The sequence below is a fragment of the Lontra canadensis genome, unplaced genomic scaffold (assembly GCF_010015895.1).
Source record: "Lontra canadensis isolate GAN:19392208 unplaced genomic scaffold, GSC_riverotter_1.0 scaffold137, whole genome shotgun sequence".
NCBI classification, from domain to species: Eukaryota; Metazoa; Chordata; class Mammalia; order Carnivora; family Mustelidae; genus Lontra; species Lontra canadensis.
This window is the reverse complement of record NW_022631131.1, coordinates 2526714-2554437: the sequence shown is the minus strand read 5'-3', so window position 1 is coordinate 2554437 and position 27724 is coordinate 2526714. Positions and strand designations below refer to the sequence as shown.

Below are 27724 nucleotides of genomic sequence, written 5' to 3'. Positions count from 1 at the left end.
TCTTAAAGATATGAATAAATAGGACTGTAAGATTGTGTTCTTTGCAGCTGGGAGCTTCAGCACTTTCTGCCTTAATCATTCAAAGGTTAAAATGAAAGAAGTTGTTTTATTTATTTTATTTTATTTTTTTAAAGATTGTTTTATTTATTTCACAGACAGAGATCACAAGTAGGCAGAGAGAGAGAGGAGGGGAAGCAGGCTCCCTGCTGAGCAGAGAGCCCGATGTGGGGCTTGATCCCAGGAACCTGGGATCATGACCTGAGCCGAAGGCTGAGGCTTAACCCACAGAGCCAGGGACCCCAAAAGAAGTTGTTTTAGAAGAGACATTCGAAGAAAAAACCCAAGAGACATTTTTGCTAATATTCATCCTCCTATCAAACAATCCTTATGTAGGATTTAAAGGTGACAGATTGATAACAAACACCATATACAGGAAAAACCCCATTCTTTATCCATAGGTTTACCTCTAAGGCTCCTAATTATAAAGTGGTATAGAAGGAAGGAAGAATTTTTATAAAGGTGCTATTAGACTTTCAGGTAAAGATAGCAGACTGAAAAATCACAATGACGATTTCCTTCTCCTGAAAGAAATTCTGCCGTAATTAAAGAAAAAAAAATTTTAGGGTATAAATTATAAAGTTAAGGTAGGAAAAAAATACAATAGCAACAAAGTCTTGGTGACTGTAAAAGACATGGATTAGCAGCACCACCACAATTCTCAAAGACTCAGGACTGGCAGCATGTCTGGAACTGTACGGAGGGGGAATGCAGGGAGGGAGTGTCAAAAGAAAGAGCATTAAGATGCGGTTGGAGTCCCAGGTCCCCACCACCACCACTCTAAGCTACCTTAGCCCCTCAGTGAAAAAATAGATTAATTCTTTTAGAAGATAAAATACATGGTACTTTGAAGGGTGTCAGGCATGGCCGAGGGGTGGTGGATTCAGTGAATTTATGCATAATGAATGCTGAGACTCTCCAGCCATCTTTCCCAATTTAGCTGCCAGAAAGCTGGCAGAAAGCCTTTATATTCTAGACAAGAGAGTCAAAGATAATTTTTGGAAGAATTAAGCCAACCCAAGAAGATAGACATTTAAGTACTAACACAGAGGATTCCAGTTGTCCTCAATGATGAGTAAAATGGAGCTCTGGTCCTGGGTCTCATGGTTTAGAAGCCATGCTCTGATCTTCCTCTGGCCTCCCCGCAACTCGTGGACAGAAGAATCATCAGGACCAAAGAGATATGCCCAGACAGAACACACAGAATCTCCTGGCAGACAGACCCAACACTGTTTTCAGGGCCTGCTTGAGATACTTCTACTAATCATTTTTCCTGAGGGTCAGTTAGCATGCCCTTAGGTCCAAGGAATGACCAAAGGGTAGAGATAGGATGAAGGCAACTAGAACATGAAAAACGTTTCTCCACTTATAGTCCTGAGTGGACAAATGGGGAATTTTAGTAGAGAACCAAATGGAAATCCTAGAAATGGAAAGTACAACACGTGAAACGAAATGAATTTAAAATGGATGAATTTAAGAGAAGGCTGTAGTGTACAGAACAAAGAGTTGGGATACTTGAAGACATATCAATAGGAATTTTCCAGTAAAAAGAACAGAGAGAACGAAGACAAACAGTTTCAGTGATCTGAGGGACAATATCAAGTGGTCTAACATTTATGTAACTGGAGTTCCAGAAGAAGAGAGATAATTGTGCAGGAAAATTTTGAAGAAATAATGGCAAAATTTTCCCAAGTTTAGGAGAAACTATCAACTTACAGATCCAAGAAGGTCAGTGAACCCTCAGCCTGGTAAATACAAGGAAAACATCTAGGTACATAATGGTTAAACTGCTGAAAACCAAAAATATTAAGAATAAGAGAGGGAACCCACAGATCAGCACTGTCCCAAGAAAACTTTCTGTAAAGGTGGAAACGTTCTGCTTCCATAATGCCCAACCTAGAAACTACTAGCCACATGTGCACCTGAAATGTGACCAATGCAACTGAGGAAATGAGATTTTATTTTGTTTTAATTAACTTCAAGTTATATAGCCACATATGGCTAATGCCCATCATAATGAACAGTGTAGCCAAAGAGAATTATGAGATATCAAGCCATCGTAATATGTGCACTTTAGTGATCCAAACAGACAGTAAAAATAGAAATAAAACAGTTTAAGATACAGAGGTAACTGGAAACCCTAATACTGGGTATTTCATGTTAAGGCATTCTTGTTAATTTTTTAATGGGAACAAGAGTTATTGTGGTTAAATATATATATTTTTTAAATATTTATTTTTATTTTTTTAATAAACATATATTTTTATCCCCAGGGGTATAGGTCTGTGAATCGCCAGGTTTACACACTTCCCAGCACTCACCATAGCACATACCCTCCCCAATGTCCATAACCCCACTCCCCTTCTCCCAACCCCCCTCCCCCCAGCAAACCTCAGTTTGTTTTGTGAGATTAAGAGTCACTTATGGTTTGTCTCCCTCCCAAGTGGTTATATTTTTTAAAAGAAACCTGCTTTAAAGATATATATATTGAAATTTCACAGATGAAATGATATGTCTGAGATTTGCCTCAAAATTAAATGGAGTAGGGCTATGGACGGGGTATACATGAAAGAGTACTAATGACAGATAATCACTGAAGCTCAATGATGGGTACAGTATACAGGGACTCATAACACTATTCTGTTTACTTTTGTAACATTAAGAATTTTCAAAAAAAAGTTTTTAAAAAATAAAGCAAAAGGAGAAAGATGGAAAATAAGAAGGAAAAACAGGGATTGGCTCAGGAGGGTCAACATCCAAATGACAAGACTTCTAATAAGAGAAACAGAAAATAAAGGGAGATCTACAAGTTAAAAAAAAAAAAAAAAAATCCCAGAACTGAGGGCTACAAGTTTCCACTTTGAAAGAGCCCAGTAAGTACCTAGTACAATGGATGAAAAGGCTCATACCTCTTGAGGCTCATCATTATGAAATTTCAGAATATGAGGGATAAAGAAAGATCTTATAAGCTTTCTTTTTTTTTTTTTCTTCAAGATTTTATTTATTTATTTGACAGACAGAGATAGGCAGACAAGTAGGCAGAGAGGCAGGCAGAGAGAGAGAGAGAGAGAGAGAGAGAGAGAGGAGGAAGCAGGCTCCCTGCTGAGCAGAGAGCCCGATGTGAGGCTCGATCCCGGGACATTGGGATCACAACCTGAGCCCAAGACAGAGGCTTTAACCCACTGAGCCACCCAGGCGCCCTCTTATAAGCTTTCAATAAGAAAGAACATTAGTGCAGAAAAAAAATCAAGAATCAGAACCGCATCAGACTAGAAGGAAAATGATTTCTAACCCAGGTATACAGAAACTGTCAAAAGTATGAAGTAGACATTTTAGAACATGTGAAACTTCAAAAACTTTATTCTCTATATACCCATTCTCAGGAAGCTACCAGAGGATATTTTTCATCAAATTGAGGAAGTAAACAAAGAAAAGAACCATATAATAGGAGACCCAGCACTGAAACAAGGTGAAGGCAATGAACCTCAGAGTGATGATGAAGAGAGATCCCAGGATGATGGCCAATCTTTCACAGATAAGAAAATCAGTCCAGAATAGAGCAGGTCAAAAGACTCCAGAAGGGACTTCAAGAAAGTGAAAGTGAAAAGACTCCTTGGAAGGGTCTGATCTCATGGGAAGTTGGGACTGAACTATAATTAAAAACACAAAAAGTTAAGCAAACAAGAAGAAATAGTTATTAACAGGTTAGTATGCAACTGCTCACAAAAAGTTTTATGGAGAAAAAAATAATTACACTTTTTAGCTCAGCTTTGAGGTATAGTCCTAATAATGTAAACACTGTGGGTGCCTAGGTGGCTCAGTCTGCTAAGTGTATGACTCTTGGTTTTGTTTGGTATGATCTCAGTGTCATGAGATCGAGCCCCATGTTGGGCTCTCTGCTTAGCAGGGAGTCTGCTTGTCCCTTTCCCTCTGCTTCCCTGCCTTGAATAAATAAATAAAATCTTCTTTAAAAAAATAACATAAACACTGGGGCGCCTGGATGGCTCAGTGGGTTAGGGCCTCTGCCTTTGGCTCAGGTCATGATCCCCGAGTCCTGGGATCGGGCCCCACATTGGGCTCTCTGCTCGGTGGGGAGCCTGCTTCCCTTGCTCTCTCTCTGCCTGCCTCTCTGTCTACTTGTGATCTCTGTCAAATGAATAAACAAAATCTTAAAAAAAAATAACATAAACACTGAACTCTGATTAAAGCAAATTCTGAACTAGCTCTATCAGGAAAATAAGACAACAGGACATAGGTATGAAGAGGACATCAGTGAGTGCGGAAAGATGTCAAAGAACACCTAACACTTGGGGCGCCTGGGTGGCTCAGTGGGTTAAAGCCTCTGCCTTCAGCTCGGGTCATGATCCCAGGATCCTGGGATCGAGCCCCACATCAGGCTCTCTGCTCAGTGGGAAGCCTGCCTCCTCCAATCTCTCTCTCTCTCTCTCTCTGCCTGCTTGTGATCTTTGTCAAATAAATAAATAAAATCTTAAAAAAACAAAACAAAACACCTAACAATGCAAGCATGTTACTCACACAGAGAGGTAAAAGCAGAAAGTCTCGAGTGCAAGAAGCAAGAGAGCTTGACTATGGAAAGAGAAAACTGGGGCCATGTTGTGGGGAGAAGGCTGGGGACTGGGTTCTTCTCAACTAACTACGGAACTAGTTCACTCTTTAAATTGTTTATGGGGGGGGGCTGCCTGGGTGGCTCAGTCGGCTCAGGTTGTGATCCCAGGGTCCTGGGATCAAGCCCCAGGTCGGGCTCTCTGCTCAGTAGGGAGCCTGCTTCCTCCTCTCTCTCTCTCTGCCTGCCTCTCTGCCTACTTGTAATCTCTGTCAAATAAATAAATAAAATCTTAAAAAAAAAATTGTTTACAGGGGGCGCCTGGGTGGCTCAGTGAGTTGGGCCTCTGCCTTTGGCTTGGGTCATGATCTCAGGATCCTGGCATTGAGCCCCGTGTCAGGCTCTCTGCTCGGCGGGGAGCCTGCTCCCCCCTCCCCCTGCCTCTCTGTCTCCTTGTGATCTCTCTCTCTGTGTCGAATAAATACATAAATAAAATCTTAAAAAAAAAAAGATTTAAATTATTTTTAGGGTGGCTCAGTTATTAAGCATCTGCCTTCAGGTCAGGTCATGACCACAGGGTGCTGGAATCAATTCCCACATGGGGCTCCTTGTTCAGTGTGGAGCCTGCTCCTCCCTCTGCCTGCTTTGCCTGCTCATCCCCCTGCTTATGTTCTCTCTCTCCGATACATAAAATCTTTTTAAAAAAAATTGTTTATAAAATCATGGACAAAGTTAAAACCAATGATCTCATAAGGGTGTACACAGCCCAGTGAGAAAGGAAGCCAAGCAGCTGCGGGAACTTTACAGCATCTGTACAAAGCCCAGGATGAACACAAGTTATATTGTAAGTCTATTGTCTTTTTGCAGACACTGACTTGATGAAGCAGTCACTCGCCAGGTGTCAAGTTTGAAGAGGTATATTGGGAAAATGTTTCTAAGCAACTAATACAGATGAAATGAAAGTCAAGGATATCAGAGTCAGAGACAACTCCTTTAGAAGTTAATTCTAATTTAGACATTTGTTAATGTTTTTTGTTTTATTTAAATAGAGGGAACCAATTCTTTTTAAAAGAATATAATTGTATGCTATAAATAAACTCAAGATCAGATCCCACCAGAGGCAAGCTAAACTTCGTGTACTGTTTATAAATTGGATTCGCAAAGGCTTTAACAACCAACATCGGTACAGTAGGAGACATCTTCTTGGCTCACATCTCTACTGGGTACTTAATTCTTGTCTCTAACGTAAAATCTATTTTACATTTTAAGAGAGAATAGTGTCTTTTTAACCTTTGAATAGCGTTTCAGACAGACCATTAGCAAGTAAGTTGTTTGATGAGCACTGCAATAAAACATTTTTTTTGAAGATTTTATTTATTTATTTGACAGAGATCACAAGTAGGCAGAGAGGCAGACAGAGAGAGAGAAGGCGAAGCAGGCTCCCTGCCGAGCAGAGAGCCCGATGTGGGGCTCGATCCCAGGACCCGGGGATCATGACCCGAGCCGAAGGCAGAGGCTTAACCCACTGAGCAACCCAGGTGCCCCTAAAACATTTTTGTATTAAGTTCTACACGACAGTTCTGGCAGCTGGGTTTATTTGTCCTATATATTGAAAGGAAATTAGCCAAAATAATTTAACCCACATTGCCTTCAGAATTTCATTTCCTCAAACTCCAAACATTTTTTCCTTTCCTGATTTTATGGTCTAAAGTAGAAAAGCACTAATTTTCCCACATGAGTTCCTGGGTTTAAACACTATGTAAATATAATGTTTAAACGCCAATCAATCTTCACCTGGCTTCATCTGGACCTTTATGATCTAAGCTTGTTGGAGTTAATATCTGATTCTTTTTGTTTATACTGGGACAAGGGCAGAATGGAAGCTGGTGTCTAAAGTTAACCACCCACCTCAAGCTAGCCATTACTTTCAATTAGCACCAGCAGACATTAAATAGAGCTGCCCATAGGAGAAAATAAGTGTTTCTCTTTTAAGTTTTTGCTTATCTTCTCCCTGGGAAATGTCAATTAATGAGAAAATAGTCATAATTATGGCATCCTTGAAAGAAGATATAAAATTTTTAAAGGTCTGCATCCTGTAACTTCAGGTTTGCAAAAACAAAAATTTACTAGTCCTCATCAACACTTCTGAGGGAAGGATTTGGACTAAGACTCAACTACTCTTATGAGGATTCCTTATTCGGGATGCTCATTTCACTGAAGGAGAAATGGAATTACAAATAGGAAGGTAAGCTGACATTCATTTATTTATTGATTCCGTTTTGTTTTAAAAGCAGAAAAATTTGCCCTGGTTTCCGTGACCCAAATTCCCTTTCCTACTTCTACAGTAAAGCACTCTTGCATTCACGCTGACTGTCCTCAAATACTGTGCTGGAGGCTCTGTGGGCCAACAGGAGGTTAGATTTCAATGCAAAAGGAGCAGGTGTAGATTTGGGTTAGTTCCTTACTTCAGGATTCTGTGCTGGAAAAGCCCCTTAGCACACTGCTCTCATCATAGTAACAGCCAGTTCCATCTACACAGTAATCCTGTTTTGTTCTTCTAGTCTGAGCCAAGTTCTTTCATGACTCACTCATCATTGCTCCAAATCATTATACCCTTTGCAGAGAAAGAGGCATCCACTAACTGGCAACAAGGTAGGGAACTGGTGAACAGGCTTGGTGTGCTGGTATTTAAACTACCGAAAGAACATTAGTCTTAACTCCAAGTAACTGTACTGGTGATGTCTCACCATCAGTACTAGGATTCACACTGCTATTTCCAGAAGATTGAGCAATGGTATCCCACTTGTCTTGACTGGAAAGTGGAAGGTTGATATTTTTCTTTAATCATTTTGAACATATTTTATATTTTTAGTCTCATTCAGAATATTTATTTCAAGTTCTTTTTTTTTTTTTTTTTTTTTTTTTTTTTTAAAGATTTTATTTATTTATTTGACACAGAGAGAGATCACAAGTAGGCAGAGAGGCAGGCAGAGAGAGAGGGAAACAGACTCCCCGCAGAGCAGAGAGCCCGATGCGGGGCTCGATCCCAGGACCCTGAGATCATGACCTGAGCCGAAGGCAAAGGCTTTAACCCACTGAGCCACCCAGGCGCCCCTTATTTCAAGTTCTTGGTGGAAAAGGAATACTCATCCTCTGTCTGCTGTATCTTCTGTCTTTCACAGCACACCTTTCCCTCTTTTTATGGTTCAATTTGTGAGCTTTTTTTCCCTTTTTTAAGATTTTATTTATTGATTTGAGAGAGCGAGCAAGCACAAGGAGGGTGGAGGGGCAGAGGGAGAGGGAGAAGCAGGCTCCCCACTGAGCAGGGAGCCTGAGGCGGGGCTCGATCCCAGGACTCTGAGATCATGACTTGAGCCAAAGGCAGTTGCTCAACCAACCAAGCCACCCAGAGGCCCCTGTGAGCTCACTTTCAAAGAGATTTTCTTTTAGCTGGGAGTCCTGATGGCTCTGAAGTTTAGAGCTGTTGCAAAACAACTGCTTTGTTTTGCTTCCGCCAGGTACCCTGAGTTTCACCAGCCCTGAACCAATTTTACATTAAGTAACTGGTGTGGAGAACACTATACATACGTATCTTGGATAAATTTGGACTACATGCCCATATATTATGCCATGTACAGCTAAATATTGGGCCCTGGATTTGTCGTAAGAGGGCATACAGAATACTTGCCAGAGAGAAAATTTCCATCACCTGCCTTACTGGAAACATTCTTCCCAGTTTCCCTTCCATTGTGGGATTCACCCTTCCAGGGTATCAGCTCTGTGCAGAGATCAGTTACAGTTCCCAATCTCAGGTGGACCCAGGGTTGTCTCTCTTGTCCTTACAAGCATTTAAAAACCCCGCAACATCTAGGGATTATATCTGTCTTAATAACCCTTTGATACTGCTACACTTGAGCTTATAAGCTTACTAGTCTGCCTTCATTTACCTGAATATAAGCTTGAAAGGCTTATATTTCAAAAGAGAAGTTCAAAACAGATGAAAACTGAATGAAACTCTCAACTAGTACTTAAGCATTCTAAAAAATTCAGCACTTTCAAGATCAAGAGGCTTCTGCAGACCTGATAAAGTTCTGAGCTCCAGTAAGACGCTGCTACTTACAATAGTTAGTGCTAATAGGGGCCTTTAAGTCCAAATAACCGTATTTGTGGTTGTGTGCGCGAAGACAGTCTCCACATAAATCTGTTCTCATATAAATGACAAGTCTGCTTCAAAAGTCTTTAGAAAAAAAGGTTTGTAAATAAGCAATACATCTTTACAAGTTTCTAAATATTTGTTAAGTAAAAGAACGAGTAACTTCCTATGTCAAGGTATGACTTTTTTTTTTTTTTTTTTTTTTAAGTAGGCTCCACGCCCAGCATGGAGCCCAGTGTGGGGTCTGAACTCACAACCCTGAGATCAAGACCCATGCTGAGACCGAGCTGGATGCTTAATGGACTGAGCCACCCACATACCCCAATCTGTTTTTTTTTTTTAAATTTTTTTTTTATTTTTTAAGATTTTATTTATTTGACAGACAGAGATCACAAGTAGTCAGGCAGGCAGGGAGAGAGAGGAGGAAACAGGCTCTATATGGAGCAGAGAGCCCGATGTGGGGCTCGATTCCAGGACCCCGGGATCATGACCCAAGCTGAAGGCAGAGGCTTTAACCCACTGAACCACCCAGGCGCACCCTGTTTTTATTTTTAAATTAAACTCTACACCCAACGTGAGGTTTGAAATCACGACCCCAAGACTGAGTCACATGCTCTACCAAATGAGCCAGCCAGGCACCAGTGTGACTCTTTTTTTTTTTTTAATTAAAAAAAAAAAAAAAGGGAGGGGTACCGGGGTGGCTCAATCGTTAAGCAAACGACTCTTGATTTCAGCTAAGGTCACTGTATCGACCCCGGAGTTGGGCTCTGTGCTAGGCATGTAGCCTGCGTTAAGATTTTCCCTCTCCCTCTGTCCTTCCCCTGCGCTCTCTAAATAAACAAATAAACAAACTTTTCTCCCTAGTTATTTCAAACCTGAATATTCCATGACCAAATCTAATAGGAGGAAGAGAGAGGGGCTATTTTTTATATAAGTGAAATAAAACTGGAAAGGTATCAAGTTGTACCCTTCACCCCTTCAGTGAAATAAAACTCTAACCTGCAGGTTATTCAAAGGTTCCATCTTCATGACTGGGCCCAAGGTGTTGAGAGGCAGGGAGACGTCAATGCTCTGGTTTGGCATCAGTGGTGTATGGATGGCCAGAGGAGTGCTAGGGATGACGCCAAAGCTAGGGAAGTGGATGAAAAATTCCAGAGGTTAATCAGGAGGCAAGCTTTAGCCACATCTTTGGGTTTCAATGATTCATTACTACATCTGAACATAATTTTCAATAAAATTAAGTGGAAAAAACAATGGAACCAAGATGCTTAATTCTAATTTGCTATAACACTGATTACAATATAACCCATTTCCCATTAAATGGATTTGAGGAAGGAGAAAACATTCGTAAGTACAGAATTGCTTTGCTAGTTTCTTATGTTTCACACCACTAGAGAGACAGATTTAATAAGTTTCTTCCTCTCTTTTTTTAAAGAACATCTTTCCTTAGAAAATCCTTGGGAGAAAGAAGACAAGAATACACACCCTGTAAAGTACAATAAATTGACTTTACTTCATAGCTTGATAACCTGCCTCAGCAACCCAGAAGATTATTTACTGGTAATTCTAATTTTCTTTTTTGTTTACCTATGTAAGACACAATTACTGGAAAAGAGACAGTGAAAGTTAAGCAAAATTCATTGGCTTGTCCAATGAATTGTCCAAATAACTAGGACAAGTTGGTCACTTTCTAAGCCTAAGGCAGGGAGTGTGTACCTACCAGTTTGACTTAATAGAGAAGCCTAATAACAATCAAGAATAGTAAAGAGATGGGAAAAACCTTATTCTGGAGTTACATAAATAACAAATACATATGAGAGCAGACATATTTTGGTTTTGCTTTTGTGTGTGTGTGTTTTTTTTTTTTTTTTTTTTTTTAGCAAGAGTGGCACTAGAGAAAGCAAGCATATGGGCAAGCAGAGAAGAGGAAGGGGCAGAAGGAGAGAGAGACTCTTAAGCAGGCTCCACGCCCATGACCCTGAGATCATGACCTGAGCTGAAATCAAGAGTTGGACACTTAACCGACTGAGCCCCCCAGGTTCCCTAAGAACAGATGAGTCTTATGCACAAGAAATACAAGAATTTCAAATAGATGGAGCATAAAGGGAAAAGTGGACCTACAGGTGTAACAAATACACAAATGAATGATATAAATTTATATTGAATTTGTGTTCTAATTAGCCTCAGGAAGAAAGATGGAACTATAATATTTATAAAGTAACTATAGAGTTTATATAGGTAATACATATAACTATAGGGTTTATATAGGTAATTATCTTTCAAGAGTCATAGGATGGCAGAAGAAACATTTTCTTTTTCCTAACCTATGCTTTGGAATATCAAAATGTAGTAATAAAGTGATCCTGAGAATAATACATGACTCATTTTGGTGTAATATTTATAGATCAAAAAACCACTGTGCTCTTTTGATCCTGTTCTCATGGTCAGCAAACTCTATCTGAAGGCAATACTGGGATAGAAACATGACAGCAGCTTAGTTCCTGATCTTCGAATTGCTCCTCTTGGAAATGATACAGAAAAAACAAAGAAAAATTCCTTACAAAAAATTCTCTACCCACAGACAAAATGATTTATCTACGCAGAAAACTGTAAGGAATCTACAAGAAAGCCACCAGAACTAATAAGGGAATTTAACAAAGTTGCATAAGTTCAACATAGAAAAATCAATATTACTTCTGTATTAATGAGAATGCTATTTTTTATACCATCAAAACTACGACATACTTAACTCTGATGATAGACATGCAAGATCTATACAAGAGAAATTATAAAACAGTGCAGAGAGAAGTTAAAGATGACCTAAATAGAAAAAGCAAGCTGATGGATTAGAACTCAGTATTGTTTGATATCAATTCTCTCCCAAACTGATCTACACTCTCAAAATCCCAGCAGGCAAAGGACCTAGAATAGCCAAAACAATTCTGAAAAAGAGCAAAAGTGGGGAGTTTGGACTATCTGATTTCAAGGCTCACTATGGGGGAAAAAAAAAAAAAGAAGTTTATTTTGATTCTCTTGCTTTACACCACATTTAAAAATTATTTCAAAATGGATTATAAAAGTTAGTGTTAGAGCTAAATCTATACCACTTCTATTAAACACACACACACACACACACGAAAAAAGTTCTTTGTATCCACAGGCCAGGCAAAGATTTCTTAGAACACAAAGTGCACAAGCTATACAAACCTTTTTCTTTTTGAAAGACACTGTTAGGAAAATAAAGGCACAGAAAATATTTGCAAGACATGTATCTGACAAAGGATTTGCACCCACAATATATAAAGAACTTTTACTACTTGATAATGAAACTAAAAAAAGAAAGATCTGAGCAGATACTTCACTAAAGATATAATGGTCACTACACTGATGAACAAATTGCTCAATATCATTAGTCATTAGGGAAATGCAAATTAAAATGAGAAGTAAATTAAAATGCAAGTCACTATAAACTCATAAGAATGGCTGAAATTGGTAAATAGCTGGAAATAGAACTAGTCTGACAAAAGGAAACACAGACTTTCTAGATAAGTGATTCTAATGTACCAAACTTTCAATCTAAGGTATAAAAGTTACTTCCAAATGCTTAGAAATTAGTAAGACAATCACTGATACAAGTTGTCACTGACAGATTTTACTAAATCTGCTTAAAGGTCCAATTACTACTTTATCAGAAACAAGTGTGATTATCTCCTATTTATGAATAAATGGACCTGCCATCAAAGTCTAGCAGGCAGCTTCCTGAAGCATGATATTTAATATAAAACAGTGAGGTTTCAGAACTACAGAAAATCAGTATTTACATCTTCATGGTCCCTTCCTTATTAAGGCAAAGAATTCATTGCTAAAAGCAGATTGCTTGCCTACATTAGTTAGCTAACAGGTGGACAGACTATGCTCATCAACCAATTATGTTCATTTTCCCCACAAAAATGTGGGCTTTGGATACTCATCTGTTTTGTTCACTACTCTAGCCCCAGTACCTAGAATGTCTGGCACATAGATGCTACACCATTATTTGTTGAATGTATAAATGCATTTCACTTAAAACTTTTCGTGTGTGTAAATGGTTTATTAAAAACTTCCTAGTCCTAGAATCCTTTAAGAAGGCAGTAAGTTCTGGTTTCCTTTTTTTTTTTTTTTTAAGATTTTATTTATGCAACAGACAGAGCAGGTAGCCTGATGCTCGGCTCAATCCCAGGACCCTGGGATCGTGACCTGAGCCAAAGGCAGACGCTTAACGACTGAGCCACCCAGGTGCCCCTGGTTTCCGTTTTCCATATGGATGAGTTTCCCAACAAAATTTCGAGGGCCTCTAGAGTGAAAGCTGGCAAGTGAGTAGACATGCAAGACCAGCTCTCACTCTACACCCAAATGTGCCAACATGAGAGTTTTTAACACATTGTTAAAAATGGAATATTGGCAGGCACCTAGGTGGCTTAGTTGGTTAACTGTCTGCTTTTGGCTCAGGTCATGATCCCAGGGGCTTGGGATGGAGTCCCACATGGCACTCCCTGCTCAGCTGGGAGTCTGCTTCTCCCTCTGCTCCTCCCTGTGCCCCTCCCCCTGCTTGTGCTCCCTTTCCCTCCCCCCAAAATAAATAAATAAAATCTTAAAAAGATCATCTTTCTCACTCTTCCCCTACCCCTCCTCACCCTAATAACCAAAACAAATTAAAAAAAAAAGGGAACACTGGCTTGTTGTACACAAGGCACATTGCTGTTTCATGACCAAGCCAAGGACTCAGACTTCTTACCTATTCTTGTTAAACTGGATTGCAAAGTCTGTCATGTGCTGCAAAGCTTTGTTGGTGAAGTTCATTTCCATATAGATGTGCCCTTGGCGGTGAGTAAATGTTCCGGAAATCTCCAAGCCTTTAGCTTTTACTGCAGGCAGCCAGACCTAAGAGACAGTATAGAGCCCAGTGGAACCACACAAGATTTATCTCAATGCTATTTATTTTGAGTATATAAAGATGAAATTAAGATTTGGCTTCTTCAGGCAATTATGGTGATTTTTATACTATATCAAATCAGATGCAAAAGGCTCTAGATATTCTCTGAATTTTGAGATTGTTCTTAATTTAAGAACCAAACCAAACCAAACCAAACCCACACAAAAACAGTCTATGAATAAGCCTGGCTAGTTCTCCATCCTCTGTTCAACTTGGTCATTTTACTGCTTGACTACTGCTAGCAAATGTATATACAAGGAAAACAGAAATTCCAATGAGTACAGTGTGTTTTTTTTATTAGCCCCTTTGGTAAAAGGCTTAAAAGGGAAGAAACTGAATCAACTAATGAAAACAGCATGTCCGTATCTTTGAATACTTTTTTTTTTTTTAAATCATCGCTAAAACCATTATTAGTAGTCTTAAGGGCAAGGGACTTACGTATATATGTCTTATGTATACATATATATATTTTTTTTTTAAGTTTTTTTTTTTTTTTTTTTTTTTAATTTGACTGAGAGAGATCAAAAGTAGGCAGAGAGGCAGGTGGGGCGGGGTGGGGGAAGCAGGCTCCCCGCTGAGCAGAGAGCCTGATGCGGGGCTCAATCCCAGGACCCTGAGATCATGACCTGAGCCAAAGGCAGAGGCTTAACCCACTGAGCCACCCAGGCACTCCTCTTACGTATATTTTTAACTCTTACTACAGTTTCTGGTAAATAGTAGTTATATGTGGCTTAAGTAATATGAATGCCTGTCTTCTCTATATAATCCATTATTCATCCTTGGCCCTAGAACCTGTGATAATCCCGGACTATACGAGTTAATTAAAAAAAAAAATCCGGGGGCACCTGGGTGGCTCAGTGAGGTGTATGACTCTTGATTTTTGACTAAGGTCATGATCTCAGGGTCATGAGACTGAGCCCCAAGTTGGGCTCTGAGCTTAGCAGGGAGGGTGCTTGAGATCCTCTTCCTCCCCTCTGCTCCTCCCACTCTTGCTCTCTAAAAATAAATAAATCTTAAAAAAAAAAAAAAACCCCAGGAAATTCATGAACTGTTCTGACCATCTAAGACAAATACCAAAGCATCAGTAGGTGGTTGAATAAACATTAAAACATATTCAGCCATGCTAAAGACAAAAAGGAAAGGAAGGAAGAAAATGAAATCAAACAACCACAAGATATTTTTCATCTATCGGAGGGTAAAAATCCTAAAAGTCAATAATACTCAATGGAAAATTTAAGCAATCTGGCACTTTGTACTGTGTTGCTGGAAATATAATCTGATGTCACCTTTTGGAAGGTAAGAGGAAAATGTCTATTTTAAAAATGTTTAAATGATCAAGCACACTGCAGGTTTACCTTATAGCCATACTTACAAAAATATACCAGGATACAAAATATCTGTATACCAGGATATACATATGCAAAGATGTTCACTGCAACACTGTATTAACAAAAAAGGGGGAGGGAGGTGGTAGGACCAAGCGAATAACCTGTATGTCTCTCAACAGAAGAATGATTAAATAAGTTGTGGCACATCAATAGAGTGGATACAGACATTCAAAATAATATAGTAGGGAAAAAATAAGATGCAAAACAGTATATTCCGTTGACATAATACTTTAAAGAACACAGACATACAGGTACACGCATAATCCTTTTCTTCTGGTAGGACACACAATAAAGTTAATAGTGGCTATCTGTAGGAAAGTGAGGACAGAGAAATTAATTTTTTCTTTTTTTTTAATATTTTATTAATCTCGCAGAGATCACAAGCAGGCAGAGAGGCAGGCAGGCTGGGGGGTGGGAGGGGTGGAAAGCAGGCTCCCTGCTGAGCAGAGAGCCTGATGTGGGGCTTGATCCCAGGACCCTGGGATCATGATCTAAGCAGAGGCTTTAACCCACTGAGCCACCCAGGCACCCCAAGAAATTAATTTTCCATCTGTCATTTCTATATTACTTATATTTGTTACTAGTATGTATTACTTTAATGTCAGTAAACAAATGGATTAGAAAATCTTAGACCCAATAATTAAAATTCTGTGGGATAATATCTAACACAGAAAACTCACAACCAAGTTACTGTACTGGGCCAAAATATTATGGCTCAGTTTTAAATCCTATTTTTGGTTGCTTTATTCAGCAGCTGTGTAGACAAAGTTATGACCCTAGAATGGACAACTGGTCTACAACTCTGTAACAGGGTCCTCCAGAGTCAGATGAGCAGGCAGAGAATTCAGGAAATAAACAGGCATGTTGTTCCCCAGAAAGGCACAATTACAAGAAACTGGGCCTACTATTCCCAAAGGCTGAAATAAGCTTCACTTACAGCAGTTTCCACTTTGGAAACTCAGTCTGAGCAGGACATTAAGCAAGGCTGAGACTAGAAAAGCACCAATGACAGAAACCTAAATCAGAACTCTAAAAAGATATGCTAAAATCCAAATGTGAGGAAGAGCACTCTAGAATCCATATCTAACGCCAATCAAAAGGGGAATGGAAGGAAAGAGAAGTAAAAATGTTACTCCTCTTTACTATATTCTGCCCCCCACAACTTCCGCTGCCTCTCACTGTTGCATTAACTGGACTTGCACTAGACTGACATCAGTGCTGACAAACCAGACAATATTTCTAAACAAGAGAACAAAACACAAATATTTAATATTTCCAATTTTAAGTCTAATTATAAAAGTAGTTAATGAGGATGCTATGGTGCTTCGTATTGCTAAATTTCAGGCTACTTTTCATCCCAAACCTTGGATTTATTATCAGTGGAAGTAACAAAAAATGTTAGTAATTCAGGTATTGTTCATTAAGAAAGTATCGCTTTACTTACAGCCTTAGGAGCCACATATCCACCAGGTGCCATGCCTATCCCCGTGGAGAGTTCAAACAGGTCATTCAGACCACTGCTGACCACAGCAGGAGTAGGTGAAGGAGCAAAGGTTGCAGGCACTGATGAGGGGATGAAGGACTGTCCCACCTGCAGGGAAAAAGGGAAGGGGGGAGGGAAACCAGGAAAAACAGATTAATAGCCCTTAACATGTTGCTCTGTATTTTAGTAGTATTGATAAAACAGTAAGAACATAACATAATTACAATATTCTTGGAGTTGAATTAGTATATTCTTTGTCCTCTTAATCATCACAGTTATTTTTTCATCATTGATAATATACAAACAGTCTTTAGAAGTCCTATCAGAGAGTAATCAGTAGGACCAGGAACACAGTGATCCAAGATCTTTTCTGTTTGTTTCCAATTTTAGCTTCCATGATTCTGTGCAAAAGGCCTACAGGTACCCTAACAGAGGGGAGTCTGTTTCTATAGAAAGAAGAAGCATCCAACTTAGAAAACAGCTCTTTTCCCACTTGGGTGCAGACATTTAGGCATAAATATCTAGTAGGAAACTCTCCTGGGTGGGGGAGATAGATATTCATAGCCCCCAGCCTCTGTCACTTACGAGGAGAGTCTCCCTCTGAGTCCAGCTGACTCTCTCAAGTTCTTTGTAGATGACACTAGAGAATAAGAGCTTTCTCCAGTCAAGATGGGAGGTTCCACTTCCTTTAGTTCTTTAATGTCAGGAAGACAAAGATCTCTGTAGACACCAGAGCACCAATCCCTAAAGATGTCCCTACACCACATGTGGTGTATGCCTCTGAAGAATCCAAGTAACCCTAAGCTACTTTCTACTCTTCATACACTGCTATAGAGGTTTTGGTGTACAATGCTAGACAGCAGTGGTGGCTCGTCTGAGAATGTGTGCATAGGAAAGGCATCAAACAGGTGGCAGCGCATCCCATGGTGAAAAAAACGGATGGCACTTACTGCCGGACTTCCTCCAATGCCCCCGCCAAGGTCACTGCCAAGCTGAAAGAGAGAAAGGAGAGAGAGGAGAGAGAGGTAGAGTTGATTTAGCTAAGTACTAGATGCCCATATAGAATCTGTAAATTGCTCTACCAAGTTGCTGGGAATACATGCTGTTCAACTTGACTCCCAACGCCTAAAGAAATTCTAGATTGCAAAGAAATATGTTCTAGGGGAACTGAGTAGTAGTACTGATGGTATGTGTGAGTTCTGAGAAAACATGGAAAGAAGAAGGAGCTGGGACATCTCAGGGATGTTTCAGATCCAATCTTCCCACTGGGGTACATAGGCACAAACTTAAACTGGATTTAAAGAATTTATGTATTCCAAGAAGCTCTAACTCTAAGCAGTAATGTCTTGAAAGTGTTTTATTTTTCTCCTAAAAAGAAACTTAAGGGAGAAAAAAAAAGCAAAGAAAAACTAAAATGTGCTTTGATCTACAAAACCTGCTTTCCCACTGAGAAGGTGGGAACCAAACCAGTATTGAGCAATTTCAAGCTTCAAAAATTATAGGAGGAATAAGAGTGATTTTTAGAATTTAGAACTTTTGTAAGAAAGAAAACAGCTGGGACAGGTCAAGATACCCTACCCAGGCAGGAAGTAGGAAGGCATGCAACGCTTCAAATCTCTTTCACAGTCGATAGTACTAAGGAGAAATGCTGTGAGTTATCTGGAGATCATGTAAAAGGATGCTAACTATTGGAGAATTAGATGGACTTAATTAGCTCGGTGACAGGAAAATCATTCCACATAGTCTTGAGCTGGCCTTTCTCCCACTCAGGGCTCTGACATAATTCATCCCGAAGTCAGGCTTCCATGACGAAAGCATTAAAGAAGAACTGAAGCTGAAAACAGCTGGCGTGAAGAAACATATAACATATACACAACCAACAGTGCTGTATAAAAAGCAAACACCACCTTTTTTGGCTACAGTTCCACATCTGCCTCTTCCCTAGTTCTCACTGTGCATCTGAAATTCCTCTTTGAATCACCAAATGCCTTGTATGCTCTACAAACACTGTTTCCTTTATTATCTGTCATTTAGTGGTACAAACTTGGAAATCTCTGCCCTGTGGTTATGTTAAAAAGCAAAACCGTACTGGTTTTCAGGATTTGAGAAAGGATTTTATCTTCTCAGTGAAAAAATACATGAAACAGGGTTGCTAAAATCTAAATAATAATCTATCCTGAAAAACACTGAAACCTATGACAAAATCCTGTTTCCACCATGACAGAAAATGGGCCGGGCAGATGCTTCATAACTAGCATTAATAAGCATTCTCTTCACTAAGATACAGAGCACTCCAAACCTTGAAGAGTGGTTTCTAGAACCTGGTTCCTGAAGCTTACTTAAGTGGTTGAAAATAAGCCAAAATCACATGTGTAAATAAATAAAAAGGTCACCACAACGAAAAATTTTAACAACTGGAAAAGTCTGAAAGCAAATAGAAAAGATATCACACATCTGCTTTTTTTTCTGGTTCTGGAAAGCACATATCTGAAAACCACGTTTTATTCAAACAAACACTTATATAACATCAACTGGATACAAGGCACTATGGGGAATGCAAAGACGCCAGGCAATGAGGGGAATATGTAGATGAATAAAATCCAGACTTTGCAAACTGGCAGGAGAAATAAAACATGAATGCAAAACCACACAGAATATACTAAAGCAGGAAAAAAAAAAAAGGAGACAGAGAGAGAAGTACTGAAGGGAAGAGCTTCCTTTTGGCTGAAGAATAATGAAAAGCTACAAAGAGGTGGTAGTGTGGGATTATAAAAGCAAAAAGGGGGAGGTTATTTCCCAAATAGCATGCACAAACGCTGTAAAAAAAAATGAATAAAAGCAGGATCAAGAAGAAGGAGTAGGCCAATTAGACTGAGAACAGGGTAGATATGTGTTAAAAAAAAAAAAAAGTCACAGAATAAATTTGCAAAGACAGGCTGATTATGGGAGGTCTTTAATTTTTTCATTTCCCCTTCATAAAACCTTGGAAGTTTCATAGAATAAGATCTAAACTTTCTTTCTTTCTTTCTTTTTTTTTTTTTTTAAGATTTATTTATTTATTTGACAGAGATCACAAGGAGTCAGAGAGGCAGGCAGAGAAAGGGGGGGGAGCAGACTGCCTGCTGAGCAGAGAGCCCAACGCGGGGGCTTGATCCCAGGACCCTAAGACGGTGACCCGAGCAGAAGGCAGAGGCCCAACCAACTGAGCCACCCAGGCGCCCAGATCTAAACTTTCTAAGAGTACTAATAACTACTTCAGTTCTGTTCTATTAACTATGGTTTTCAACCTTAGATACACTATTAAATCAACCACTTGTGTGTATGTATCATACAGGGCATTTAAAATACTGATGCCAACGTCTCACCCCCAGAGGTAGTGACTTAATTGTTTTGGCATGGAGCCCGGGCATCACAATTTTGAAAAGCTCTCCTAAGTGATTTTAGCATTTAGATAAGCTTTAGGATTATCTAATGCCTTAGATAATTAACTAATGTTTGGAATCAGGAAAGATTTACCTGTTTGAAAATTACTTTGGAGCTAACTCCTGAATAAGAAGAAAGCTAGACCTTAAAAAGGAAGAAGAGGATGCATCATGTCTCATTCGTCCTAATGCTTTAATCTGCTTTGACTTTCTGGTGGGCTGACCCCTCCTTCCCTCCACCATTCTCCTCCCTTCTGGCCAGGCTTATAATCCAGACTTAAAAGAGATGGAATTCTGTATGGACCTGATTGACACTCAGTGGCAAGGACCAACAAACCAGAAGAGAAACAGCAGTTTTATCCAATATGCTAGATTCAATAAAAGGCATTGAGAAAAGGCACTCGCTGGTGGGGTTACTTCCAAAGGAAATACTTTCTTAGGTTTCATTCTTGTTATCTTTGAGTATTGTATGAACATTATCTTAGCTGGGTAAGATCTGAATATACTCTCTCCACCATGCTGCTTGTCAATTTTATTCAAAAACATGAAAGAAACTGAAAAGCAATCCCAACAGTCCCATGTTTATGTTTAGTATGTCAGCTACTACACAGAATCAAGAACTCTGATCTTAAGAGATAGGATCCAAAGGTCATTAAGAGACATGCAGACAAAAATATAAAGGTTCACCTAACTGTGCTGTTATGTCCAGAGAGCAGAGGGAAAGGACAATTTCAACACATGTTTTCTACCGAGCAAAATTGTAACTTATTCAGACTTTATTCAACATCTTTCCTTTTGACTAAAGAAGGTTATTATCCTCCTCCTCTCGGAAAATATGATTAAGTGTGATAGCACAGTGATGGGCAAAAGGGAGTAATGAAGAGATGTCAGCAAAGATGGGAGCCAGGGACCCAGGGAGCAGCCCCTCCTGTCCACAGTGACAAGCAGGATGATGCACGTGGTAGTCAAGAAAAGAAGAAAGCCGCAAGGCGCAATGAAGCACAGAAAAGTTCACATGCTGGCCTGAATGAGCCATTAACTATGTTGGTTCAGTTGTTGGTATTATCTGGAGCCAGACAAGATGCATCTGCCCGGTCATACTTATCACATAGAGTATAAAATCAGCCAAATGAGGACCTGTAAAAATTGGGGGTATCTGTTACACGGTGAGCTGGTGGGAGCCGAGTGGAAAGGGCTAGGTGTGCAGGGTGTGGCTTTAATCTCCATCTTAGGTGTCCAGCTACTATTGTGTTTTAAGTGTCTCCTGGAGTTTGCCACTTCCCACTGTTCCCAGGATTACTTTTTAAAAAGCTGCCATTTTCTGTGGGGGCTTGGGGGGTAGGAAAGGAATAAATGAGACAAGATGGGATCGGGAGGGAGACAAACCATAAGAGACTCTTAATCTCACAAAACAATCTGAGGTTTGCCGGGGGGAGCGGGGTTGGGAGAGGGGGCTGGGGTTATGGACATTGTGGAGGGTATGTGCTATGGTGAGTGCTGTGAAGTGTGTAAGCCTGATGATTCACAGACCTGTACCCCTGGGGCTAATAATACATTATATGTTAATGAAAAAAATTTTTTTTAAAAAGCTGCCATTTTCTCCATGAAGGAAATAACGTCAGGATAGAGGAAGACAAAGAAAGGCGAAGTGCTGATTTCAGCACAAGAATATTTCAAATGCTGAAAACTGAGCAGAATTTTCCTAAAGGTGTATAGCTGATACCCATGTCCAAATGGTGGCATGGTTAGTGGTATGTAAGCCATAGTGGTTTGGTTCCCCTAATCCCCAATCTAAATCATAGTAGTTATAGTTATTAAATGGCACTGAGAATAATACTAACATTTGGCTACTGCCAAAGAGTGGCTACTTTATTGTCTCTGAAGTAGGGCTGAATTGGGCTTGGTTCAGGTTGTGTCCTTGCAGTGTTAATCAAGTAAATGGATGGAAAGCAATGATTTCATGGTGACTTACAGTAATTTACAGGTTAAAGGGATTTCATCACAGTTACGTGATCTCTGAGAGAGAGCCAGGTTGAGCCAAAAGTTTAAGCTCAGTCAACCCACAGCTCTAGTTCAGCTAGATACCAAAAGGAAACAGCCTTATCCAATGGCAATATACTACAATAACAGAAATACAGAAGGAGAACTCATGAGTAAGATTCTAGAAGGCAACAAACCCACCTGACTCCAAGAAGTCTTTTATAAGAGTATCCAAATGAGATAGCCACTAAATAGACCAAAAGGAAAAAAAAAATCCCATCATGGTCACAATGGCTGATCTTGGTTAGCCCCTTTCAGGTACAGACCTCTGACCAGTCCAAAACAGACCTACTTTCTTCTAAACCTACGGTGCTGAGTATCTGAAGACATTCTCTTAATTAGGGGTGCAGATCTTAAGCTCAGAAATTTCTCTGCTTCTATCTAGAGTTACTACCTTTTTCATGTGATGCTTTTCAGAACGTATTTAATTAAAGGGAGTCTAAAGGAATGCTTCCGGTCATAGAACTTAATGACAGTTCTATTATTCAGAAGTCAAAATAGAATGATGTAAAAATAGTTTACAGCAATTCCCATGACAAACGATGAAACTGAGACCAAAATCCTACTGGGGTCAAAAACATCGTTCTGTGTTTCTTCTATTAGGGTTTTAGATTTTAGAAGGCACACACCATCATTTAGGTAAAAATGTAATTTTCAGCTGTCTGGCTACAAACATTAATTTGATCTTCAAAAAGCTATTCAGAAAAGCATCATAAAATATAACTAATTAAATTGGTGAAAAGAATCTGTAACCATGCAAAAGCTATTAAAACTAATGGCTAAGAATGGACTTGATATGGAATAGCATGAGTTGAGATCATATAAAATCATCCAAAGCCGGGACGCCTGGGTTAAGCAGCTGCCTTCGGCTCAGGTCATGATCCTGAGGTCCTGGGATCAAGTCCTGCATCGGGCTACTTGCTCAGAAGGGAGCCTGCTTCCTCCTCTCTTTCTGCCTGCTTCTCTGCCTGCTTGTGTGTACTCTCTCTCTGACAAATAAATAAAAAATCTTAAAAAAAAAAAAATCATCCAAAGCCTCCTTGGCTTGATAGAAAAAAAGGCTTATATCAACAGAAAAGTAGGGGGGGATGTAAAAGAATACTTCCTGAGATGGGACAAGGAAAGAATGTGTCACTACCAGTCTCTGGTCTGAAAGAATACCATGATGAATATGGTAAAAGTCCACAGGAGAAGCTATGCATCCTGTTTCATTTTCTTTTGCAATACTTACTACCTGACTCTTTAGTTGTCATCTCTCTTTCCTCTACTAGAACACAAGCTTGCAAGGGCTATTCACAACTATATTCCCAGTACACAGAATAAAATCTGATATAGAATCAGCACTCAAATATTGATTCAGTGAATGAATGTTCTATTAACCATACAAGCAGGGATACTGGCAATATTACTTCTCAGGGAGGTAATTTGGAAATGAATCATTTTATTGGAGAAAATTATCACAAAATGGACAGAAGTCTGATGAAACCATTTCATCAACTGGCCTAGCGCATTGTATTGGCCCTGACATTTCTAACACACAGGAACAGAACCAGTTAGGGAAAAAAGGGACCCAACCCCCAGCCCAAGTCCTTTTTAGAGAAGAAATGTATTATTGTCTGAACAGTTCTGACAGCAAGTCTTCCACAGCAGAATGCCCTGTGCATCATTTACCGGCTCTGAAAGCACTAGTGTTTTGTATCACAGCTCACTGACACACAGATGAGAAGATCTGATGATATGATTTCATGGCTCTACTTACAAGAGGGTAAGATGAACAATCTTGCTCCTTTTGTTGCAAGATAGATGTATGAACTTATCCAGTCCTTCTTTTCACGAATGAATACACTTCTAGACTTTCTCAAAGGTTCCTATGCCTCCTAGTGGCAAGCCAGCCCAAACTCATATACCCAGAGCACCCAGGAGGTACAGTGAGAAGAGGCAGAGGGCAAACAAGCTTTGTGTTCTGGCTTAAGCATTCATGCACTTTTATAGTCTAAGCCTTAACACAGCAGTGTTTCGTCGGTGTTGACTTTGCTTACCATCATATAAGAGTGACACTGCAAGATGGACGAGCCAAATTTATTCTGCAGCTACAAATGCCTCCTGCACTTTGCTGTGCACTCCAGACACTGTGTACCCCATCTGAGCAGGACCAGTGTGAAGTGAGACTGGACTCTATTCTAGAAGACGACAATAACAAACTGGAGGAATCTCAGGAGAGTCCTGGGTTCAAATCTTGATTCGGAAACTTCCTTGCTATGCCACCTTCAGTTTCCTGTTTTGAAATGGAGCCCAATATAATTTCCCTGCAGAATTATTTTGGGGATTAGAAATTATAAAAGTTCTAAGCACAGGAAACTGGAAGAGCAATAGAAACTCAGTATTGGGTAATTATTCCCCAAAACTGTCTGAAAAAAAGACAGTGGTACAGAAGCCACATTGAAGAATTCACCAGGCAAAACTGGGCTATAATTCACAAACATTTCTTCCAACACCACCAACTCTAAAACTTAAGCTCTTTAATCACTACAAATCTTTTCCAGAGGAAGAATCAGGAAGATGCAAAACAAATATGTAGTAGTTTAGTCCTATGGGCTAAAAAAAAAAACTAAGATTATCACTAAAATAGTATCTGACTTAAAACTTCTGAAAAGCAAAAATAAAAATCTGCAAGAAACAGGGTGGGAGGGTGCACTTATCATGATGAACACTGAGAAATGCAGAGAATTGCTGGATCACTATATTGTACACCTGACATTAACACTGTACGTTAATTATACTGGGGGAAAAAACAAATAGAGTGGGAGGATTTGAAAAACATACACTGCATTTAGGACAAGGCAGTTTCTCCTCTAGCCCACACTATTCCAGCTGGGCACACTGAAAGGACATTTTTCTGGCTGGAAAACCTCTGTCAGCAAAGAGAAAGGGCACTCTGGATAATGCTTCCTTTCCGGTCTGGATGTATAATAGCACCATTTATATAAATAGAATAATGCACAGCACCTTGGAGGAACAAAAGGCTATAATTTAGCAAGGCCTCTGCTGACAGCCTGAAAGTAAAGGTGACCAAAAAAAAAAAAAAAAAAAAAAAAAAATCAAGATTTAATTATTACTTTAGTGAAATCTCACAGATGTCAGACTTACTAGGAAATGGTCTATCTTTACAACATGTATGCAGGAATCATATACATGAGCCTCAGGTCACCTCCCACACTACACCAAACCAGGATCTGCACCGTCAGAAAAGTCACACTACCCAGAATGAGCACTTTCTCAGATTCCATATCAGAGGCAACAAAAGACCCACACAACACTTCTGAAACTAAGAAACAAAAAGACTGAAGCAACTTTTGTAAGCCTACATTTAGATAGTACACTGTCCTGCTTCACATGTAGAATACATCAACCATGTAAATTTCACTACATTCAATCTACATCAAAGTGACAGTTTAGAGTAACAGAAGGAGGAAAATATCCACAGAGTTCAAGCAAAAGAGAATACACTAAGGCAGGTAGAAACTAAAAACGGATATTTCAGTAAGGAGACTTTTGAAAAGAATATGGAGAAAATCCATTTTGATTTGAGTCCTGTGATAAAAAAGCATTCCATTTTTAAAATTTGAATCTCTTCCTAAATCAAAGATTTTCAAAGGCGCCTGCCTCTAAGATAAGTAAGAATCAACTAGGAAGCATGGAATGTGTGTGTTTTCTTTACATCACACCAATATCTCCCTCCACTCACTTTTCTTCATTTAAAAATCACAGCTCTATGGGTCACTATTATTGATGGAAGTCTTCAGGTAAGTTGTGGCAAATAATAATAATGATAAAGTAAATAAATTAACAGGTAAGTACTTCCTTAATGACAATTCTAGAAAAAGCCTCAATTCACTAAATCTCAAAATTTTACAACAGTGAAAGAAGGTAAATAAGATCTAATGTAAGGATCACCAGAATATGAAAAGAGAAGAAGAAAAACTCCCCAGTGAATTTTCAAGTTTTAAGACGAAAGTACAGAGGGGCAACTGGGTGGTTTGTCGGTTAAGCGTTCAACTCTTGATTTTGGCTCAGGTCAAAATCAAAATCAAAGGATTGTGAGATTGAGCCCCATGTTGGGCTCTGCACTGAGCACAGAGACTGCTTGGGATTCTCTCTCCCTCTGCCCCTCCTCCCCACCCTGTGCACATACTCTCTCTTAAAAAAAAAAAAAAAAAAAAAGAACAGAAGAACAGGTAACAATCTAAAATACAAAAAATAATTTTCAGTCTCCAATTATACAAAGTGAGCAAAGGTGAAAAGAACCCTGGGAATGAGCAACTACATCTAAATTGGTCAAATTCAACTTTTGGTCAATTTCTGGTAGGCTGGACTACCTCAATGTAAAATATAATAAAAATGTCCTGGGGAGACGGGGAAGGAACCGAGGTAGTTAGAGAGGCCTGTTTTTGTAGGAGGTACTGAAGAGGCTCACCAGAGTATAATTCTTCAGTAGAAATCATTGCCTTGGCTTAGAGATGAATTTTTAACATCTCTACCGAACTCCATTTGGAACTTCCTTTGGCTCAATGTTCTGAACCTTGGATGCAAAATTAAAATAACCTGGCTATCTTTCCAAACTATCAATGTCTAGGTCCTGTCTCCCAGAAAATTCTATTTAACTGCTCTAGGATTGGGCCCAAACACTGATAGCTTGTTTTTCCGTGTGTGTGTGTTTTTAAAATTTACTTATTAGGGAGAGAGAGAGTGTGTGTGTGTATGTGTGTGAGAGAGAGAGAGACAGAAAGTGTGTGTGTACATGAGTGGGGATAGGGTTAGGGGGAGAGTGAAAGGGAGAAAATCTCAAGCTGACTTCCCAGTGAGTGTGGAGCCTAGACGCAGGGGTCCACTTCATGACCCTGAGATCTTGACCTGTGCCAAAACCAAGATTCAGACGCTTAACTGACTGAGCCATCCAGGTGCCCTGATAGCTTTTTTTTTTTTTTTAAACTATGGTACTAACGTGGGACTAACTATGCAGCTGGAGCTGAGAACCCCAAAAGCTTAAATAAAAGGTCTGTAGCTGCCATACTTCATTAGCAGCACGCCACTGACCCCTGTGGGTAAGTTCCCTTAGACAGCAATGATAAAAGCAGCAGTGACCATACAGAGACCTCACTGCCCGCCCTTCTGAAGTGAACACTGCAGTAACCTGAGTGCTCTGTGCCAGGTGAGCATGTAACTCTAACACTGAAGTGGTCCCAGAAATTGTACGGTTTTATGCAAAATATGGCCCATGGAGCCGGGAGCTTGTTAGAAATGCAGACTCCTCGGTCTCACCTCACACCAACTAAATCAGAATCTGCCTTACATAAGTTCTCTAGGAGATATATAGGATTTATACAGACTTACATTATAGTTTGAGAAGCACTGCCATAAGGAAAAGATTCACTCAAGAAACAGCACTATCTATACAGATTAAGTAAAAACTCTGAGGACTACTTCCCTCTTTAGATAATTTACAAAACAACAATAAAAGCATTTTAAAATGGCACAGTCTACAGCTGCCTTGGAAACTCACCTTCCGTGCAGCCAGATTTAGGCTTTCCTTGTGATGTTCTCTTAAAAGGATCTTAGTTCTCTGAGTGAATATATATTTAACTCCG

At 39.6% G+C, this 27724-nt stretch overlaps 1 protein-coding gene across 2 annotated transcripts in view; it reads right to left on the bottom strand.

The window, feature by feature from the left end:
* The window catches only part of AP2B1 (adaptor related protein complex 2 subunit beta 1), a 126007-nt gene that overhangs the window by 29049 nt on the left and 69234 nt on the right, over positions 1–27724 (bottom strand). The window contains exons 15-18 of one of the 2 annotated variants that reach the window (XM_032843236.1): positions 17568–17609; positions 16579–16725; positions 13549–13694; positions 9774–9903 (exon numbers count right to left, since the gene is read on the bottom strand). In XM_032843236.1, coding sequence (XP_032699127.1) covers positions 9774–9903; positions 13549–13694; positions 16579–16725; positions 17568–17609 — 465 coding nt within the window. The remainder of the gene's footprint in view (positions 1–9773; positions 9904–13548; positions 13695–16578; positions 16726–17567; positions 17610–27724) is intronic. The other variant, XM_032843237.1, reaches the window with a different exon arrangement.